The 22,823-nt window shown below is 36.2% G+C and overlaps 2 protein-coding genes, 1 long non-coding RNA gene and 1 pseudogene across 7 annotated transcripts; 3 read left to right on the forward strand and 1 right to left on the reverse strand.

The window, feature by feature from the left end:
* Window positions 1-351: 351 nt before the first annotated feature.
* Window positions 352-4,362, reverse strand: LOC114745582 (peptide methionine sulfoxide reductase). 4 transcript variants are annotated; one of them, XM_028933740.1, is made up of 4 exons: window positions 4,251-4,362; window positions 4,095-4,160; window positions 2,843-3,372; window positions 352-983 (listed from the first exon to the last, which is right to left on the reverse strand). In XM_028933740.1, exons 2-4 carry the CDS (start codon window positions 4,111-4,113, stop codon window positions 732-734), a joined length of 801 nt encoding a protein of 266 aa, XP_028789573.1. In that variant the 5' UTR covers window positions 4,114-4,160; window positions 4,251-4,362; the 3' UTR covers window positions 352-731. The 4 variants fall into 4 exon arrangements, with proteins under 4 accessions (XP_028789573.1, XP_028789571.1, XP_028789570.1 ...); XM_028933738.1 differs by having other exon boundaries at window positions 2,843-3,369; window positions 4,095-4,121; window positions 4,251-4,342; XM_028933737.1 differs by having other exon boundaries at window positions 2,843-3,369; window positions 4,251-4,320.
* A 5,432-nt stretch (window positions 4,363-9,794) lies between these two features.
* LOC114745578 (uncharacterized) lies at window positions 9,795-14,278 on the forward strand. The gene is made up of 3 exons (XR_003740210.1): window positions 9,795-10,122; window positions 11,357-11,608; window positions 12,899-14,278. It is a non-coding gene; the product is annotated as an uncharacterized LOC114745578 (long non-coding RNA).
* An 837-nt stretch (window positions 14,279-15,115) lies between these two features.
* LOC114745576 (proteasome activator subunit 4-like) lies at window positions 15,116-19,482 on the forward strand. 2 transcript variants are annotated; one of them, XM_028933733.1, is made up of 8 exons: window positions 15,116-15,245; window positions 16,956-17,023; window positions 17,109-17,152; window positions 17,236-17,278; window positions 17,355-17,502; window positions 17,687-17,758; window positions 17,870-18,522; window positions 19,401-19,482. In XM_028933733.1, exons 1-7 carry the CDS (start codon window positions 15,131-15,133, stop codon window positions 18,103-18,105), a joined length of 726 nt encoding a protein of 241 aa, XP_028789566.1. In that variant the 5' UTR covers window positions 15,116-15,130; the 3' UTR covers window positions 18,106-18,522; window positions 19,401-19,482. The 2 variants fall into 2 exon arrangements, with proteins under 2 accessions (XP_028789566.1, XP_028789565.1); XM_028933732.1 differs by having other exon boundaries at window positions 17,355-17,500; window positions 17,664-17,758.
* Window positions 18,120-22,045, forward strand: LOC114745581 (cellulose synthase-like protein E1; annotated as a pseudogene).
* The last annotated feature ends 778 nt before the right edge of the window (window positions 22,046-22,823 follow it).

Raw genomic sequence — 22,823 nt, forward strand, 5'->3', positions numbered from 1 at the left:
AACTATTCTAAGCAAGTTTTATATTAATTCAAAAAACTCTCACATCCAATATACCAATATTTTAGAACTGACTTTCCCTCTGAATTTGTGTTCATAACAAGATAGTATTATTTTGAACTTCATTTGTTAATTACAATCCCAAAGGCAATGCATACACATGCTAATTACAATCCCCATTTATTTAAACCGAGCATATTTGAAGTGAAATACAGTTCGTGTCATCCAGTAAGTTCTTATTTGACTCAACTTCGTTTTCTTAAAATTTGGGAAATACTTCTCTCTCAAATAAAAAAAGTTGCCACCCATCATAAATTCACTTTATTGCTTTGTTCCTTAGGGACTATTCCCTTCTCAAAGTTCCACAGTAAACTGCATGAAAAGTCAGCCTGAAAATGAACCAATGAAACTGACATATCAACTCACTTGCATTCAATTCCAAGACATTATTCATCTCACCTCTATTTCTATCACACACGCCATTACCAAAATATTAAATAGGTTCAAATAACGCAGCATTCCCACTCCACCGGCAAAACAAGAACTTCAACTGTCGCACACCAATACATGATCATCTCTACAAATTGATTTTATGACCTACCTTAAACTACACAATACAGTAGGAATTTTTCAGAAGCTCTATGAATATATTAACAGATACTCACTATCACAAAGCTATAGACATTCAGCATCCAGGTCTGAACTGATACTTCTGCTCCCACATAATCATAATCTTAGCCATAGCATCGAATTGGATCGTTGCACCCTTTGGCAGCAGACTGCTTGAAACCGAACCTGCCTCCTTTCTCAAGGTATTGCTGGTGGTATTCTTCTGCCCGGTAGAACTTCTTGGCCGGAAGAATCTCTGTAACGATCTTCCTGTTTAACTTCTGCTGTTGTCTTTCCATTGACTCTCGGGCTGCTTTCTCTTGTTCAGGAGTGTAATAGTATATTCCAGATCTGTACTGTGTTCCCACATCATTCCCCTGCCACACATCAAGGTTAAAGCGCCATTAAGTGGTTGAGCTACAGGATGCATGCGCAACGTCTGGCAGCATTTCAACAACAACCACAAACCATACAGTTACTCCATCCGAGTTCAAATTGCCCCGCCACACTTTTTTTCATTCTAACTTGAATGCAGCTACATTTATAGTTTCTGGAGACTTATAAATGTAATATAGTGCAGTTATTAATGTTCATAATTCCATGTCAAAATAAGATTTTAAAAAAAAAAAAAGGCTCTTTCAAGTGCTTACAAACATCAAGAAGTATGTTCATGAGTAATCTGAGGCTTAAAAAAATGCAAGTCAAAGTCGAACTTGATAATTAACTCAGGTGCAAGCCAGGGCCATGTGCGTCAAGAATATAAATAGACACACAAATGTGAAATCAAATTCATGCTACTAATTCTCATCCCAAAAAGAACAAGGCATAAAGCCGATGGGTATGCAAATAGCATTGGTCTTGGAATGCCAGCCCAAGTTTATGGCAGAAAGAAAGACAGATACAAAGGGTAAGTTGGCAAGAGAGGGGGGCAACAACATAAAGAACTCGAACATATGGTGGAGGTATGGAAAGGTGCCAGGCAACGATGGACAGTGGGGAGAATGCAGGCCTCTCAAATGCTAGTATGTGATAAGGCGCTCTAGTGATTGCGCTGTGTCTTTCTTATTTTTCCTATTTTCCCTTTTGACTGTATGTAGGTGGCTGGCTGTGCTGAACGGTTGAACTTGCTCAATCTCCCACTCAGGTTGCAGGATTAACCAATAATTTTGTCTTAATCTTGATATTCACACTGCCATTATCAATAAAACAATGTGGCTTGCATCAAAAGCATTTGAATCGATCCAACTCAGAATGCAAGGCTTGGAAGCATCCTATGAATAACTGATGAACTATTACATATCCATAATAGCATGGTAGAAGGTGAGATGCATGATCTCTCTATTTCCCCATATTTTTATCTGTACTCACAAGTCAACACCAAACAGTGTCATTTGTGATGAAAGCACTTCTGGAATTCAGAGATTCAGGAACTTACCAATAATTCCATGAATTTTATAACAAGAAAACATGACCCATAAAGAGGAAGTTTGAACAGGACAAAACAAAACGGCATAGAAATTTCCATCTTAGATTTTGGATTTGGATGTCAAAGTTGAAACATTCAATCCTAATGTGGATCCTTTGAAGTAACTAGCCTTAGTGAAGAAGAGCTATAAGAAGAGAATGGCAGTTCCCACCTTTCAAAGTAATACACATGTTAATCTTAAAAAGTGGGGCCCACTGCTTCCTTCCTATTTCTCTCTACTTCACCCCAGTGATGTACTTCAAGGGATCCAAATTATCAGAAGTAAATTGCATTTCAAGATTTATCCAGTTGAATCAGGAAAATGTGCAAGTGAAGCAGAAAATTTGATTCAAAAAAAAATGTAGTAATTTCAAGCGTATGCCATATCAACAGAAATGCATTTAAACATACAAAAGCACACAGACATAACCAAAAACCAAAAAAACAAAAAATAAAAACATAAACATACAAACGAAAGCACGATTGCAAACCTAGAAGGCTAACCATCAACAGGAACAACCAATATCAAATTACAGCTTTGCACAAATAAGACATTAAATCAAATTTTTCGTGCATATCAAACCCTTAAAGTAATAATTCATGAAGTTAACCAAAACTATCTCAGTTCACAATCCACTATCTACATTTATCATGTGCATCAGCAAAGTCCGGACATCCCACTTGAAATTCAAAAAGCATCTAACTCAATTACCAGATCAATTCCATCAATCACAACAAGGGTTATAGAACAAGGAAAGAGCTCTACTATACCTGTCGATTCGGAGTGGTAGGATCATGCTTATCCCAGAACGCATCAAGCAAAGTGTCATAGCTACATTCTTTGGGGTCATATTGGACCCTGACGATCTCTGAGTGGTTTGTGGTCCCAGTACAAATATCCTCATAGGTTGGATTGTGCAAAAATCCCTGACTGTACCCAACCTCAGTCTTAGTTACCCCAGGCACCCTTTGAAAGACTAGTTCAACACCCCAAAAGCAACCACCACCAAACTGGGCAAACTGCTGGCCTGGTGCAGGGATGTCATCATCTGGACCCTGAGGAATCGAGGAATCCATATTCTCCGGAGCCCTCATGCTACCAAACCCAAGTCTATTCAACAAGTTCATATTTGGCTTGCAAATAGCAACACGTTGGTGAGTTTGAGGGAAGGAGCAAATACGCTTGGAAGAGAATCTAGAAACCGAAGGGAGGAACTTGATTTTGGTAGAATTGGAGAGCGATGATGAGAGAAACACCAGAATGGAGCTAGCCGTGGAGGTACAACTGCTGCCGCTTGCTGCTAAGAGTTTGAACAAGATAAGCCTTCTGTTCTAGAAGATATCGTCAAAACTACAATGCCATTTCATAAATAAACCCAAAAAGACATAAAGAGCCATGACTGGTTGAGGCAGTGTAACTGCAGCTGCATGCTGCTAAACGCTCATAAAAGCTAAGCTTCCATTTGTAGATACAAAGAAAAATTATACTGGCCTTATGCCCTTATATAAATAAGTCTCAAGAAGTAACAGAACTACCAGGTGAACATGCGAAGGAAACCAATATGCAACTCATAAAGCATATTTGACTGCGTAAAGAGTATTTATGATTACTTTATGTATGAAACCGTGGTAAAACTTGTTCCAGTTTAAACGGCCCAAAAAAGACTATTAGTATGACTGCCAAGAAGTTCGTGAATCCACAAAGGCAATACGCCAAAAGTAGAGACCACAGGCTTAGTAAGCACACGCAACAGAATACATACTATAATTATACCAGTAGCAGTAATATTAAAAACGATAACACATCCAATTTACAAAATCGTTTGAAGTTCTGTGTTCTCCACTGATTTTTTTAAAAATAATCTCCTTAATTTAATTAAAAAATGATACAAAATAATGAAACAGAAAAGCAGAACCAGGGAACTCGCAAGAACCGGAATAGTTAGTGCGAGTGAAGCGAGAAAGTTGAAGAATTAACTCAGACAAAACAATTACTGAAAGGAAATTCCAAATCAACGCATACCTGCCGTACAAATATTCATCTTCAACCCTTCAACAAATACAACAAAAGTGAAAATAACAAGGATGACTGAGCATAAACGAAGAAAACCCACGATCAAAATCGCAAATAAAAACACGTAATTGCATGAGAGAACGAGAAATGGAGATAATATAATACCTAGCCCAGAGTGAGAATTAGACAGAATTAAGAAAGGGGAAGACTTGGATGGGGATGGAGGAACGAACGACGATGACGAAGATAAAACTACTTGAATTTCTCTCTCCTCTCTCTCTCAGCTAAAGAACAGTTAGCGGAAAGAAAACGGCGCCGTTTTCTATGTGATTTTCTGGGAGGCCGATAGTTCTGGAGACCGCAAGCCTGACACGTAATGATCCGCCCGCCACAATATCCGAGGGTAGAATCGCGAATCTGAAAACCACCACGTGTCAGCTTCTGGGTTTCACGATGTGGTTAACTCGGAAAGACGACAATGCCACTAGATGTTGCTGGAGTGAAAGCAGAGTCTGAACCAAACGCAGGGGCTGCAAGGTCTTTTCGTAACGAGGCGGAATTGGGAACCATCCTCCATTCCTCCCTCCACTTGTTCCTCCGATAAATAACCCCATAACATGCTGGCCAAAAAGAATAATTTTAATAAACATTTCAAAGTGAATCGATATTTATATATAAATAAATATTAAAGGTAATATAATCAAAGTTGAGTGTAGAACAAAAATTTTCAAGGTGAATATTATCAACCAAAGTTAATCCAATGTGAATTTGAATATATCACACTAATTAATGTTAAAAGAATTATTCAGATACCTTAATTTTAATCAAGAAATTTGGTTATTCTGTAAAATTTCTAAATGTAGTAACCTTTAATAGCAATTAACATTTATAGATCCCACATGCTATTACCCCTTTAATAGTAATTAACATTTATAGATCCCACATTCTATTGTCACCTGCGCTAAAAAATGAATTCTTAGAAAAGCAAATGACCAAAAATATCCTTACATAGTTTTTATATAACTCAATTAAAAATTAAAAAAAAAGGTTTTAAATCTTAAATCGTGAAATATTGGTTGCAAAATGATTCTACAATTTGTAAATTGATTTGCAAATTGCAAGTTGTTAGCCAGTAAAGATGTAATATCTCTAGGTCCTGGAGTGCAGCTGTAGCCACCTCATGACCTAAGGATGTTACAATTGGTATCAGAGCCAAGATTAAGGCTCTGTTTGGGTGCTCCAAAACCATGGTTTCAGAAGCACTTTTCCGCAAAACGAGGTAACCTCCTCCACATATTTACTTCGTAATCCGTAAAAGCACTTCTGAAACCATGGTTTGGTTTTTATCCAAACACTACCTAAGTTGATATGCCAGCAAAGACGCTAAGTCTTAATAGGGGTGGATTGTGAAGTCCCACATCAATTGGAGAGGGGAATGAAGCATGTCTTATAAGGGTGCGGATACCTCTCCCTCGTAAATACGTTTTCTGAGTAGTTACAGCTACGCTTAGGGAAACAAAACCGTGAGGTGGCTACGGCTGCACAAAAACGGATAATATCTACGAGCGACACCCTGAGGTGGCTACGGCTGCACTCCAGGACCTAAAGATGTTACAAAAGGCTTTTCCATAATGCTTATTTGTAAATTCTGTAAATTCATAATGTTTTAGATTTATATATTAATGTCATTCCAATGTCCTTAATTATATGACATTCTCTCTAGAAAGATATATATTGAATTGAGATTATATTGCAGCATAAGAGGAAATGGGAAAATAGTCTAAGTTTCAATATATTTCGAAAATATGTAATAAAGATTGATATTTAATTTGAATTTTTAAATAATAATTTAATTAATTTTTGTGCATTTATCAATAGGTCATATTTATACTATGTTTGAAAATGCACGTAGAACTCAAATTTTATTTGACATTAATATCAAATAAATTCGAGCTTAGACATGAACGGTAAACTTAAAAAAAATTAAAATTAAAATTAAATTCAGGAGCTAACTTTCTCGTTGTTAGCTCAAGATTTTTAATTTAAATTAATTATTAGAAGATAAAAGTTGTTTTATAGTATTAAAAGATATAAATTAGGTTTATTTGCTTATATCCATTAAGTCTATCTCTCCCACCAAGTCTTATAATTTTTTTTATTTCTATTATCAATTATGGTCTCATAAAATTTTGAAATTTTACTCATATAAATTTTTATTATTTTAAAGAAATCTATGTTCTAATATTTAATTAGAGAAGTGATCATCAATTTAATGGATATAAGCAAGAAAAATAACAGCAATTAAAATAATACTTTTGCATAATGTATAATAAATATAACTTAAGATATATGAGAGACGAACAGTCAGATTCTTTGTAAATTAGAGAAAAGAAAAAAAAAATCAGATTCTGCGTAAAACAAAAATCTTTCGCATCTCCGTGTGTCTTTATATACACACGCATTTGGCATATGAGCGTTTAGTAATTAATATTTCTAAATAAGTACTATTTCCGGGTCTTAATATAAGACCCTGTTTGATTTTTATTTTGATCCTAAATATAAGACTCCAAAGTAATTCTTCTAACAATGATAGTTCTAGTCAATACACTTGATTAGCAAGGATATTTTAGAAAAGACAACACTTATTTAGGACGAATAACTAACTCAACTTACTTTTTTAATTTCCTCAAATTAGTCAACTGACTCTTATAATTAGGACTGGAGGTAATATGATTTTAATAATATAAATATCATTCTTTCTAAGTTATTCGCTTTAATCTTCCCAAAAGATTTATCACCATGATATCTCAAGAGGTGTCATGTTTTTCTTAGGAATTGCCTTTCTCTAAGCAAGGTGCCTGTATGGGTGTGTCTCTTTATGTGTCTTTTTTCCTTTTAGGGAGTTAAATTTGGAAATTTTCTTTAATAATCAAATAATTATTTGAAAATTATTTTTAGGGTTTTTTCCGAGAAACATTTATGGCTGTGAAAGTGAAAAGGAAGAAGCAAACAATTTGTAATCGGACGTCAAAGAAAGCATATTTATGGATGTTAATTATTATTATTATTATTATAAGTGATTTTTTTCCCTTGAACTTGTAACTTGAAATATTATTCCTGTTGAAGGACACGTTGTACGGTATATTTTATGAATGTGACAACTTTTATTTTACGTTATTAGGAATATTTATGAATTTAATAAATCTGTATATTGTTATAATGTTTATAATTATTTTTGATCTCACAGTCTCATTCATCATCTCTTTATTAGTATTTTTAAGTTTCTAACTGTGAGATGTATTTAGTTATTTGATGTGTTAATTCTCAGCAAAAGTTGAACGATTACAATGTTGGATTCTTTGTTTTGTTGTATAATATTCACATATTTAGTTTAATTAAAATATTAACTGTGCTGATTAGGTTCAGTTCCTTAGATTTATCAAAATAAAATTTATGAGTATTTTAATTAAAATATTCTTAGTCGCATTAGTTAATATCCAATCCTTTCATCAAAACTTCCTACTAAAAAAATTATTTCCAAAAAGTATTTTTTAAACGATACAAGTCATTTAGTTGTTGTAAGCTATCTTCTCTTCAACCGGGGGCAACATATTTTCAATTATGTAGTAGTTGAAAATAAGCTGTACCTGAGCCTTTAAACAAATTTCAAGTATTTTTCAATAATAAATTTTGCAATTGAGGACTTTTCTGTAATTTTTCTATTTTATTACTACACACATATTAGCTTCAAACTTTAGAAAATTTTAGCTTAATATATATATTTTTATATAGAGTTATTTGACAATGTTAGATCAGAGTTTTTTTTTTTTTTTGGGTACAAGATCAGATTTTAACTGCGAGAAATATTAAGCTTAATATGTAATGAGGCGAGGAATTGGGCTTTCTAATGAACCCGGGCCAAGATAAATTGGGCCTCAGTTATGCACCTCATTCGAGCCCAAGATTTAACCCTGACTTAACTAATTGCAAACAGCCCCAAAGCTTCGACAAATAGAAAAATTTTACGAATTAAAACAAGAATTACTCTCAGTACAAGGATACATATGCATAGTAAAAAAATTTACTTTATAATATACATACATTATTAACAACAGATAAGATTACTCTATATTTTGATGCGGTTTAAAACTGTGACAAAAATTGTGCCGCAGTTTTTTCACCAAAAAAATTGACGGAAATTACTTTTATATCCTCAGGTTAAAAAATTGATATATTCACCGTACTTTAAAATTTACTTTTAGTTTCGATCAACTGTAATATAAAATTTTTTTTATAAAATAATGATATTTCTATTCATCTATGTTAAATTAAAATGTGCGTGAATTGACAATAAAATGAAATGAATTTGTTAGCTGATGAGCGTACGTTGAATTCAATGATTAAAAAATATGAAACTTTGCATAAACAAAGGAAACAAAGGTAAATTTTTTTTTTTAAAAAATCAAAGTACAAATAAAAACTTGGACTGAAATCAAATAGATTCCAGAGATGAAAAGTGAAATTAAAAAAAGTAAAAATTGAAATTAAATTCAGGAGCTAATTTTCTTGTTGTTAGCTAAAAAGATTTTATTTTAATAATTAATTAGACCTACGAAGAAGAATAGAGAAATACAAAAACAAAGAGAAATCGCTCGTCTTCAAATAAATCAGATGAAACAGGAAAAATGTATTGGAAAAGACTAGTCATTTTATCCCAAAAAAACAGGTCATGATGTCCAAGCCTTATATTACACAAAACATTTTTGTGTCAAAATACACTTTTAGGATCCCTGGAGTTTTCAACGATCATATGAGAAATAGCCCAGTTTGGTACAACATTAATAGTCTCCAAAATCTTGATTCACTCTTTCCCGAGCACCAAGTCAACAGCTGCCTGACTACATGCATTAGCACTCGTACACTGCTTCTCAAAAACCAGTTCAAATTGGGGACGCAACATGTTGCATACAGGTTCTCTAATTAGTGCCTCATCTGCCTCGCCACAGTTGGATCCATAGGATCCAGTGCTACCACAATGTGCGAAAGGTATAAGGCTTTGTCAACTGGGTTATTAGCGAAATCTGTAGTGAGCACCTCCATTGTTCTTAGTAGCATGGCTTAGGTGAGGGGCAGGGGGTTCCTTGACAGTGCAGTAGGAATTGCCTGTTAACATCAAAACAAAACTAATTAGCCAGGCACAAGAACAATTATACATAAGATCATGGGCAACCGTAGATGAGAAAATTCAATACAAAGATAGTGACATAGCCAGAGAGGGGTTCATATGGCTAATTCCACACGCCTTCTTTAGGAGAAACTGTAACAGGCAATATTTTAGGGTTTTGTAATAATGGTGTGTTGGCCAATGTGCTTTACATTTGAATATATAATAGGGCAATAAACCCTAGATTGTACAAGATGTTTACATGTGTAATATGATACAAATCAATGAATAGTAAAGGCAAACTAAAGTTAGTGCTATTGTACAGACGGACTCTCTTCTATTGCTAATGGGCTTCTTTTGGGCCTATGGTCTTTTGTTTTAACATTCCCCCTCAAACTAGGGATGGGCTGTCTTGTGATCCCTAGTTTGTCTCTAAAGGCCCAAAACTTTAAGTGTGATAGAGCTTTTGTAAAGAGGTTTGCAACTTGTTCAAACGAGGGAACATATTAAACGGATAGCTATTGAGCAAGTACTATGTCTCTTATAAAATATACATATAACTCTATGTGCTTTGATCGAGCGTGAAAAACAGGGTTTGAAGCTAGGGCTGCTGTACTAAGATTATCACACCAGGCGACTGGAATTCTTCTCAGATGTAGACTGATTTCTTGGATTAAAGACTAAATCCAAGCAATCTCTGTAGCAAGATCTACTAGCGCTTTACACTTAGACTCAGCACTGGACCTCGACACCACCTTCTTCTTCTTTGCCAACCAAGAAATCAGGGAGTCACCAAGGTAGACGCAATATCCACCCATTAAGCGACAATCATCCGGGCACACACCCTAATCGGCGTCTGAAAATCCCTACAAGGTGAGTTGTGTAGTTGGTTTGATGTGAAGAGTTAGATCTGTTGTTCCTCTCAAATATCTAAGTACTCGTTTCAAGGCTTGCCAGTGTATATCTGTTGGTGAGCTAAGAAATTGACTCAATTTGTTCATGGCAAACATGATATCCGATCATGTATTAATCAGATATTGCAAAGCTCCAATGATTTGTTTGCAAAGTGTCGGGTCCTTTAGAGGTTGGCCGTCAGATTTTGAGAGATATCTATTTACCACCATAGGCATAAGTACCGACAAAAAGTTTAGCATACCACTTTTACTTAGGATACTGAGTATGTATCTTTCTTGTTTCAAATACAACCCTGTATCATCTCTGAAAGCTTCAATACCTAGGAAGTGATGCAAATTTCCCAGATCCTTGAGAGCGAACTGTTCATTGAGATGTTGAATAAACAGCCTCATTAGTTGCATTGAGCTTCCTGTCACTATTATGTCATCCACATAGATTAAAACAAACAGAATATTTCTATCATATTTGAGAAGAAACAAGGAGGAGTCAAACTTCGAATGCAGAAAACCCCAGTTGGTAAGAGTTAACCTGAGCTTGTCAAACCAGGCTCCTAGGGCTTGTTTGAATCCATACAAGGCTTTTCTCAGCAGGCACACATGATGAGGGTATTGAGGGTGTACAAATCCCTCTAGTTGCTTCATAGGAATTGTTTCCTGTAGGTCTCCATTTAGGAAAGCGTTGTTTATATCCATCTGTCTGATGTGCCAGTTGAAAGTCACTGCTAAGGTCAAGACAAATCTCAAGGTTAAGGCTTTCAGTACTAGACTGAAGATTTAATCAAAATCAATTCCTGGGCTCTGTTGGAAGCCCTTGGCCACCAATCTGGCCTTATGCTTTTGTAGAGATCCATCAGCATTGAATTTCTTTTTAAGAACCCATCTACAGTCAACCAAATTCCCTTGCCCATTGTAGGGCACCAAATCCCACGTTTTATTTTTCATTAGTGCTTGAAATTCTTTTTGCATAACTTTCTTCCATTCTGCATTCTTCATGGCTTCTCGAGTTGAGTGTGGGATACTATTACTCTCACATTTAGTAGTGAGAGCTCCAATAGAAGGAGCTTTAGGCTTTGTTTTTCCAGCTTTGCTACGTGTGACCATTTGGTGTTGATTTTGAACTATAATTTGTTGAGTGTCTTCTTGATTCTCATCACCTTGTGTGATAACATCATTTCTGCTTCTTTGTGGTGAAGGTGATGATATGGGACTTTGAACAGAGACTTCAAGTTCAGTCTGTGTTCTATAGGACTTAGAGGCTGAGAGATCTCTTGTAGCAGGCAGCATGCTTACGTTAGCTGGCTTTGGCAGAGATGCTGATTCAGATAGAGCTATGTCTTCTGTAGGAGCTGTGATGAATTCGTCAGCAGGAGCGTTTGTTGGATATCGTTTGCTCATGGATGATAATAGAGGTTGAAAGAAGGCTCCTGGATGTACTTATTCTTTAGGTAGCTTTCTTTTTATTGATAAATCCTGCAGCAAAAGGAAATTCTTTCTTATTAAAAACAACATGTCTAGACAAATAAATTTTTCCAGTAGGATTCAAGCATTTATATCCCTTATGATTGTTACTGTATCCCAGAAAGACACATTTAACAGAACGAAACTATAGCTTATGTTGATTTTATGGCCTGAAACAGGGGTAACATGCTGAACTGAACACCTTGAATTCATCATAGACAGGCTATTTACAAAATAGTCTTAAATAAGGTGAAGTTCCACTAAGTACGAGTGTAGGTAGTTGATTAATTAAATGAGTAGTTGTATGAAAGGCTTCCCACCAGTAATGCAAGGGCATTTTAGCCTGAGCAAGAAGAGTCAAACCCATTTCTACTATATGTCTGTGCTTCCTTTCAGCTCTGCTATTTTGGGGGGAAGTGTGCGGACATGACTGTCTGAAGTGGATACCAGAGTCTTGCAGTAGCTTTAAAAAACTTCTATATTCTCCCCCCAATCACTCTGTACTATCTTGATCTTGTTATCAAACTGATTTTTAGCAAAGATTTTAAACTGAGTAAACATGTTAAGGGCTTCATCTTTGGTTTTTAAAGGAAAAATCCATGAATATCTACTGTAATCATCAAGGAACAGGAAGTAGTACTTAAAGCCATTCATAGATTGAGTGGGTACAGGACCCCAAAGATCTGTATGTAACAACTCAAGAGGTTTTGAAGCATGTGATTGTGAAACTTTAAAGGGAAGAGAATGAGATTTTCCATATTTGCATGGCTCACAAAAAGTACTTTCATTCTTACTAATCCTCAGCTTACATTCACCAATAATTTGGTTGAGCACCCTATCACTAGGATGTCTAAGTCTACAATGCCATAAAATTCTGCTAGAACTAGCATCTTTGGATAAAGCTACTACTGAATTAACAGCTTGATTTTTCTTGTCTTTTACTGCACTACAGACCAACTCCGTGTTGCCATTTTCGTCTTGCAATTTTGAGACCTTAAACATATCACTGTCACTTGGGACCCCTTCTAGCATCACTTCCCTCGTTTCCTGTTCCTTCACAGAAAAGCCATGTTTATTAAATGTAATATCAGCATCATTATCACATGCCATTTTATAAACAATCAACATATTCTTTTTAATTCCGGGAGCATATAAAACATCCTTTAACTTTACCTGTTTGTTTGGCACATTAGAGAGAGTAGAGTTCCCAACTTTTTCAACATGTAGTTTGTTTCCATCACCAACAATTATTCAAATCTTACCATTTGGGTTTGCAGGACAATCAAGACGGTTGAGATCATTTGTCACATGGCTTGTGGCCCCACTGTTTACATACCAAGCATTATCATTGATAGTCTTTGGACTTGCCCAGTAGGCTGAATAGTCTAAGTTGAAACTCGAAACTCCAGCTGCATTGTTTGGTTTCTTCTTTTCAGATCTCACAAAGGATTTGTCGTAGCGATAGAAGCACGTCTCAATAGTGTGACTGAGGCGATGACACAACTGGCATTTTGGATTTTCTTCATTAAAGAAACTGCTATTACTATCTCTGGGTTTATTATATTGTTCTTGCGACCTTTGCCACGATTTCTGCGACCATCTCGACCACTCCTCCAATTATTATACCAAGTAGGAAATTGTTCAGATCTTGCATAGTTAACAAAGGTGGAAATGGGCTACTGAGAGAGCTGAGATTGTTGATCAAGCCTGTTATGAAGTTCATAATGAAATGACACCCAAGTCAGGTCACAAGCTTCTCTTCCAAGCTGAACCACTATGGGGTTATATTTAGCATCAATGCCAGCTAAAGTTTGCACGATCAAATCTGGTAGAGGAATAGTACAACCAGCAATTGACAGCTGTTAAGATAGACCCTTCATCTTAGCAAGTTACTCAGCCATTTTCATTAAACCTTTCCTTATGCGTGTGAACTTTGCTTTCAGCATAAGAACTCGAGCCTTAGTTTGTGCTCTAGCAAACTATTTTATAGATTCCCAGAGACCAGCTGATTTAAAAACAGACACCATTTAAGACGACACCTCAAGTGTCATGGTGTTGAGGAGCTACCCAAGAAGCAATTGATCAGCTGCTACCCAATCTTCGAATTCTAGATTAAGTTTTGTTTGACCATCCACAGTGATGAACTGAGAGGGGCACTCCACTGTACCATTTAAAAAGCCTTCTAGCTTGTGACCTTTGATTGTGGGAAGCATGTGGGTGCGCCATACAAGGTAGTTTGTTCCATCCAGCTTGATAGAACAGACTTGGCTTAGGGTATTACCCCCTTGGAGTTTTGGTAGGGACGTAGCAGAAGAGACCAGTGTCTTAGAACTTGTCATCATCTTTTTGGAAGCTGTAGATTGCTCTCTAGTGCTCTCTGTCATGGCTTCTTACCTAGTTGGCTCTGATACCAGGACAATATTTTAGGGTTTTGTAATAGTGGCACGCTGGCCAATGTGCTTTACATTACTAAAACCTAGATTGTACAAGATGTTTACACGTGTAATATGATACAAATCAATGAATAGTAAAGGCAAACTAAAGTTAGTGCTATTGTACAAATGGACTCTCTTCTATTGCTAGTGGGCTTCTTTTAGGCCTATGGTCTTTTGTTTTAACAGTAACAGTCTGATTGATCAGAGTTTTCCTATAGCCAATGCCATATGCATACAGTTAATTGACAGTGTAGTAGGAATTGACTGTTAACGTGAACAATTACATAAGATGAAGGGGAAATTGCAGATGTGAAAATTCAGTACAAAGATAGTGACATGGCCAGAGAGAGGTTCGTATGGATAATTTCACACGCCCTTAGCAAAAACCATAACAAACCTACTGATAATCATTTTCATATAGCTAACCAACTAATCAGGGTTTTTAGACAGCTAATTCTATGTAGATTTAGCAGAAAACGTAACAGACCTACTGTAACAGAATGTCTTACCTATAAGCATTTAGTAAAAACTGTAACAGGATTTTCATTTGAGAATGTCTTACTTGACTGCAAAACCAATACAGTGATCTAAAATCATTCATCTTTAAAGCTTGAGTGAAGGCAATCTTGTAATGCGACTCATTTAGCAACTAGTGAAAGGCTGCTTGCATGTCGAGAGCTATGAGGGGAGGAAAGTCCACTAGAAATTGGTCAAGCTCTTGTTTAGGATCAGGAAATTGTTCTGGAATAGGGGGATGAATGTCTTCAAGAAGCACTTCAAGAGGCTGCTGAGGATTAGGAGGGGGAGGGGGAGGAGGGACAAAGCCGTTCTCGGCCATTTTAGAAATGAGAAAGAAACTAAAAAAGCTCACTGTACGCTGGCTTAAATAATTAGCATCAATGCTTCCCAATCGTTTTTCAAGAAGGGAGCACTGCACACCATTTGGCTTTTCAAGAAGGGAGTGCTGCGCACCGTTTTATTAGAGCACCTTTGGGTAAGCTTCTGGAGGCTTCCCCGGCCTTAACCGCACCATTCTATTTTCTTGCTTGCCTGATTTCCTTCTCGCCTCCTAGAATGGAATGGCCGATGATTCTGACCCTACTTTTTTGCTTGCCGAAGCGACTGGTTCTACTATTGGTAGTACTGCTCTATAAGAAAAGGCTGCTGAGGTTGTTCACGAGGCATCCAAGTAAGGATCATTGTTAAATTCTTTTCTTGTAATTTGTTCAGCTTATGTACTTGCAATTATGATTATTTCCATCAATCTTGTGTTCTTGGTTCTGTTGAAGATATGTATTGGAAAAAAAATCTGATAACAGCAGCTTGCTGATGCTAATTATACGTGTAATGGATGGTTTAGGGAACTATGGTAATGGGCTCCACCTGGATGAATTGCAATGTATTATTTCAAATCCAATTTCTCTATGCACAGCTGAACCCATCCTGTCTATTTTCTTTTCTAACATAGGTAGTTTGGAATTTGATGAATGGTCTAGTCACAGACAGGCTTGGAAGTTAGAATCTGCTGTGATTATAGAATTTCCCATTAATTTCATTGTATCGTTTCATTCCAAAGGAAAGAAAAGGTAATAAAACTTTGATTCAGTCTCTTGATCATAGGAATTATCAGTTTATTACTATATCTAATGAACCAAGACAAGATAAAGAATTGGCTTTTGGACAGAATTTATAGAATTTATTGTTATGTCGTTAATTGTCCACTACAGAAAAAGATGACTGCCAAATTGTCATAAAATCCAAAGCTTGGACAATCATATTTTCAGGCATGTCATGTGTTTGATGTTGAAACCACAACGTCGATTGTCATTGGATGAAGTTTTGTTATCAGTTCCCAAGTTTTTATGTGGGATTAGTTGGATTAGTTTAGGTGTTACCCTTTAGCAGGCATTATTAAGAAATAACGATATGAGTAGTTCCGTTATGTCCTATTTAGTACGTAGAAGGGAATAGAGTTTCCTTTGTCACCCAAATCAACATGTGTAATATAAGTATATCCTATATCCCTGTTATCATTACTCAAGACTCAAGATCTTATTCTATTACGTTTTCTTCTTCAATGACAAGGGATATATTTCTTATCTATAAGATCACATTTCTCAATACATTTCCTTTTTAATTTCATTCCATTCTGCATGCCAAATAGGCTATTAGATAGACTTGCATGCTAGTAACTTATAAATAATTGTATGCATTATTTGAATTAGAGTTGTGCTTATATTTTAGCCTGCACCAAGAAAATGGAAACTAGTTTTGGGAGCTTAAAAGTACTAGTTCGATTAATCTATTCAGTGGCTGCAATGTCTGACTTTAATTGATTTTTGAAAGTCTTTAATAAATGGTGTCTAAGAAGTTTAGGATGTTCTTATTTATGTGACTTGGTATGTTAATATTTATGTCGATCCTGTCCTCTGGTTGCCTCTTCATGCATTGGCATGTGTTCTACTGTTCTCTAACATGCTTCATTAAATGCCATTGCAGTTCTTGTGTTACCTGATCAATTTATTTATATGTTGTCAGGTTTGTAGGAAAATCTCTAATTAAGATGATCAAGAGATAGCCTTTTATGATTTCGATTCGAAGTGTGTTATAACACCTGGGACTGATACCATGTAGAAACTAAAGTGGGTGCACCTTGGATATATTATTGATGCATATCAAAGAGTACAAAGACTCTAAATATATATATAGAGAAAGGTAGGCAGTAACCAAAAATTAAATCTAAACCTAATATCTAAATCTATCTTATCATATCAAATCTCGTAATTTAGATAAATAAGATATTTACAAAGTAGAGTTTTTACTGATTACCAATGGGCCTAATTTTGGGCCAGAGCCCATAACTTAACACTTACCAACAACTTGCTCAACCCCAGTACAGAGGAATATGCAGTGCAGGGTTCTTCTTCAGTTCTTTCGTCACAAGCAGTTCTCAAGCATTTGACATCTGTGATCATTGAAAACTTTGCTGTTATTTTTCATTCTTTTAGATGGTGAATTAATTTCATTTTTCTGACATTTTTTGTTATGATAGGATCCAAAGGCATTCTCTTCATTTATCCTGGGAAATTTTTCGAGGTATTGACATTTTCTTTGCTTCTTGGTTTTAAAAAAGTTTTCTGTGCCGTGTAGAATAATAATTTCTTCTCATTTTCTTGAAGTTCGCATCATGAATCTTTGAAAGCCCAGAAAGCAATTAATGAGGTAAGCTTATTCCCTATCAGATGATCACTGTTTATTGCGCACTTTTTCTTGTTTAACATCACATTACTTTGTACAGCTCTTTGTAAAATGCAACAACCACTTTTCTGGAGTATCTAGAAGCTTTTTCAGGATGTCAGATAATCACACTAGTGGACCAGATTTCTCAAATTTGGTTTCTCAGATTGGCTCTCTGAGTTTTGATTCTACTGGCTTGCATTGGCGGTATTTCCCTTTATATTTGTCTTTTCTTCTTTTCGTCTAGATGTATTTCTTTTTTAAAATTTTATTTTAGTTTGCATGATCCTCCACAAGTTCACAGGATTATGCTTGTTGTTCTTAGATTCTTGAACATTTGAATCATTGGATCAATATTTTGTTTCTGCAGGTATAATTTGATGGTGAACAGAGTCTTGCTTCTGTTGGCTTTGGCCTCTAGAAACCACCCAAGCTTATCATCTAAAATCCTGCGCAAAACTGCTGGTATGCAATCTTGGATGCTTTTGCATCTTTCTCACGTTCTTTTATTCATTGACTTGTTTGAAGTCAATTTCACTGACATGTTCCGTGATCTTTGTGCTGTCACTTGTTTAGGACACTTTCTAAAGAGTTTGAAAAGTCATCTTCCTCAAACAAGAATACTGGCAATTTCGGCTCTTAATACACTGTTAAAGGAATCGCCTTATAAGCTGTCTGCTGGTGAGAAATCTGTTGTTTCTAACGATTTGCAAGGCAATGCCACGTCGTCTCTAGAAGGAGCTTTAACCCAACTTCTCAGGAAGAGGGGTTTTTCAGTGAGACATCAAATAGTCTTTCTCATGTTCATATGATAAGTAATAGTGAAATGTCGTTTCCAAGAGAAGGTCCTGGTGATTCCAGTTTCCAAAGCCTAGCTAACAAAGCCATAACCCCATTCTACTTTGAATTTTCATCTTCTTGGCCACGTACTCCCAGTGATATCTTTATACATCATGATAGCTTTTACCCAAATTTTGCACGCATTTTTAAGCGGCTAGTACAAGAATGTGGCATGCCTGTTATATTGGCTCTTAAGGTGCATTAGGTGAGTTTACAAGTGCCAAGGAGAGGTCTAAACAGTGTGTAGCTACTGAAGCACTGGCAGGCATGTTACACTCCGATATTGATGGTCTATCAGGAGAATGGGATAGCTAGCTTATGCCCCAGTTAAAGAATATAATTGTAGCACAATCTGTCGAATCACTTCCTGAGTGGGCCTCTTGCATACGGTATGCAATTACTGGTAAGGGAAAGTATGGAACTAGGGTTCCTTTATTGAGGCACCAAATTCTAGATGCTTTGATGGCATCCTTACCTTCAGCAGTAGTGACCACTGTAACAGTTAAACGATATAATTTCTTGGCAGCCGCGCTTATAGAAGTATCCCCACAGAATATGCCAATAACTGAAATCCAGCTCCGCAATACACTTCTATGTAACTTAAATGTACCAATATTCTATACAATATATGTACTATACTTCATGATATGCACCATATATTCTACCATATGTACTGTTATTTTTTTTTCCATCAAAATATTTCTATGTAACTTAAAAAAGATTAATATTTTGCTTGATTATTATGAATAGTTTTATATTGTTTAAAACTCAAGATACCCATACTCATCCCCTAAAATATTGAAATATAATTTTATATTCTTGCACCTCTACCCTAAATTTTTGAAAAATTGCCTATTCAATTTATCGTGCTGTCTCGTAATACCTGTGTCTGTATTGTCTAAGAGCATAATTTTTGTTATAGAAGCCATGCTTAATGTACTAATTTGTCTTTTATTTATTATAGTGTAGACTATTACTTCTTGAAAATTTTATGGGGGTAAAATCAGAAAATTGATATATTTTAAGGCAGAGTTAATGCAGTTTAAGTTTTTTTGATTCGTGTGAAACATTGGAAATGCCGCATAAATAGAATCAAAGGAGTATTTTCTGATTTGCAAGAGCTACATAATATGCTCTGGATTTTCTACATATGATGATGTTAATATTGCTAGAAATCATATGACTTGACTGCATCATTGGAAGCTCTTTTAGAAACCATTTCAAAAGAGGAAAATTGACATTTGCTTCTATTGGACACGTGAGGCAGCTTTTAGGCAGGTGAATTCTATGGATATGAATCATGAAAATGGACATCCGGGTGGTGGATGATATATGGATGGAAATGGTACTAATAGGTGCAAACATATACCTTTTGGTTTTACTTCTGATAAGCCTAGTGTGTGTATCTCTCCGACGACGCTGCCTCGGAGATGACCTTCTATGCTTTACTTGAAGCTTCTTCTTTTGCTAAGCACTGGCTCCGCTTTTGCAAAAGATTCCACCTCGAACCCAAATCTCCTTCTGCTTATTTCAACACTTTGTCCTCTTCCACTTCCTCAGATGACTCACTTTCGTCCAAAGAGTTGGCAAATATTAAGGTAATATATACATAATTCACTAAAATCTGTATGTGTTTGTGTTTTCTCTCTCTCAAATATGAGAGATGGTTTCTCTAATTTCTTACTCTGCAAGTAGAAACTACACCAAGATATGGAAAGACGAATCGAGGATGCTACTAAGTCGGGACAAGTTCCCAAAGATATACGTTCAAATCACAAGGGATTTTCTCAGTGGGATTCTTTTTCCTCTCGACGTGACCATGACACAATTCTTCAGGTATCTATATATTATTGTCAACTTAATTTCACTAACGTAATTTTAATCTTACACCTATAACCTTGTTTGCTGCAGATATTACTTCATAGAAAAGACGCACAGAATTCAAAAGATGCAGATGGGTCTGTTATGCCAACTCTGGTTTACTTGGCTTGCGAGAAGAGACCCCAATATCCCCATCATTTTAAAGCTGGAGCCATGAATTCTCTGGTACTCTATCAAATAGAGCATTTTACATTATAATGTGCATGAGAGAGAGAGAGAGAGATGAACAACTCATGGAGATTCTTGGTTAAAAATGCAGATAAGGGTGTCTTCAAAGATTAGCAATGGCAAGATCATAATGAACGTGGATTGTGACATGTACTCGAACAATTCAGAATCAGTGAGAAACGCACTGTGCTTCTTCATGGATGAAGAGAAAGGGCATGAAATAGCTTATGTGCAGTTCCCACAGAACTTCGCGGGTGTCACTAAGAATGACTTATACGGGAGTGATCTACGAGTAATTTCTGCGGTTAGTCAAAACATTAAATTGTGTCTAAGTCCAACGTTGTACATAATCCCGTTATCTTCCATAATGTGAATAATGGAGTAAATTTGCAGCTAGAATTTTATGGTGCCGATAGTTGCGGTGGCCCATTGTATGTTGGATGCGGCTGCTTTCACAGGAGACGTTCTTAGTGGGAGGAAGTTCAATGATCAACACAATTTTAATGATTGGAAGAGTGAGGATGACGTATTCATGGAAGCAAGCTTGAAGAAACAAGAAGAAGAATTAGAGCCTCTTGCTAGCTGCACCTATGAACAAAACACACTCTGGGGAAAAGAGGTCTCTCTCTCTATAGATAATTAATCTTTCTTAGACAAGTTACAAAATACTGATAAATCTGAGAGCATGCAGATGGGGCTGCTATATGGGTGTGCGGTGGAGGATGTGATAACAGGATTGTCTATACAAAGCAAAGGATGGAAGTCAGTGTATTACAATCCAAAAAGGAAGGCATTCTTAGGGGTGGCTCCAAACACATTGGGGCAAACACTCGTGCAGCACAAGAGATGGTCAGAGGGTGAACTTCAGATTTGGTTTCAAACTACAGTCCTGCTTGGTATAGTTATGGCAGAATCAGTTTGGGCCTTCAAATGGTTTACTGCTACTATAACTTATGGGCAGTCAACAGTTTAGCTACCCTCTGTTTCTGCCTTCTCCCTTCTCCCTTCTCTTTGCCTCCTTCAAGGAATTTCCTTGTTTCCAAAGGTATGATCTCTATATATCTCCCTTCATTAGCCTTATAAACATAGCCATTTCTTTGTCATCTTTTGTTTCTATACGCCCATTATTATAAAGGCATTTCCTTGTTTCCAAAATGAATTGTTGTGGTGGATTTGTTTGATCAGATGTCAAGCCCGTGGTTCATACTTTTCGCATATGTAATACTTGCGGAAACCGCTTACAGCTTGTTGGAGTTTTTGATCTGTGGAGGCACAATCCAGGGATGGTGGAACGAGCAAAGAATTTGGCTCTACAAGAGAACAAGCTCTTACTTCTTTGCTTTCATGGATACCACCTTGAAGCCTTTAGGGTTTCCTTTAGATTCAGGCTTCATAATAACATCTAAAGTTGCAGAAGAAGAAGTTTCTCAGCGTTACAAGGAAGAAATAATGGAGTTTGGAGGCTCTTCTCCAATGTTCACTCTCTTAGCAACACTTGCCACGCTCAATCTGTTCTGCTTCCTTGGCGGTTCAACGGATGCTCTTACAAATGAAGATGGCTTTATTGGGGTTTTGAAGAAGATGATGCTGCAGATAATATTATGTGGGGTTCTTATTCTCATCAATGTGCCAATATACAAAGGCCTTTTCTTTAGGAAGGACAAGGGAAGATTGCCTACCTCTGTGGCCATTAAATCTACAATATTTGCTTTAAGCGCTTGTGTTCTCTTCAAGGCATTAAACTAAATTAGGTTATTAACTTTGCATTCAGTATGATTATATGTAGTGCTCAATTCTGGAATAAGTGAGGTATATCTTGCTGTAATATTTGATTGACGAAAGAGGGGCAAGATTATTTTCTCACGTGATTTTATATAAAACTCATTCCATATGATTTTAAAGTGTATTTATCTAAGTCTCAGTTTTGAGTTCTAAACTCATTATCACACATATATATTATTACTCCTCCGATCCTAGATATAATACCCTTATCCTAGTGTGTGTAAGGGTCTTATATTTAAGACTGAAGGAGTATATTTGAATAAATTATGAACATGTTTTTTTTTATAAATATAATTTAGAGACTCTACAATTGAATTGTTTATTATATTTGCCAATGATTTTATGTTAATATTCCTTTAGTCCTAAATATAAGACCCATTTTATAGTGTAATTTACACTACAAAATGGGTCTTATATTTAGGACCGGAAGAGTATATTGATAATAATACTAGCAATGATAATGAATTAATGATATATTGATATTATCAGTAAGTAATAATCAACTATCATTCTTAGGCAATGCCTTCATATCTGTCCTTCTCAGTTGACCTGTCTTTGGCCACATGAATTTGGCTGAATAAAGAAAACCGTCAAACAACTTCCGGGGAATAAAGTGTACCAATTATTTATGCTGTTAGCCCTAGAGCCGGTAATATGGGCCAACCCGCCGATTATGGGTTGGCCCGTGGCGGGTTTGAAGCTTGGCGGGCTGGGCTTTTTAGGACCGCTTTCTGACGGGCTGAAATTTTTCAACCCGGCCCACGAGGGTGGGTTGGCGGGTTAGGCCCGCCAACCCGCCAAATTTTGTTTTTTTTTTTTACTTTTTTTTTTAATAAAACCTACTCAAAGTCTCAGATTC

The sequence above is a fragment of the Neltuma alba genome, unplaced genomic scaffold, assembly GCF_004799145.2.
Source record: "Neltuma alba isolate B1F8T4 unplaced genomic scaffold, ASM479914v2 tig00004720_pilon, whole genome shotgun sequence".
NCBI classification, from domain to species: domain Eukaryota; kingdom Viridiplantae; phylum Streptophyta; class Magnoliopsida; order Fabales; family Fabaceae; genus Neltuma; species Neltuma alba.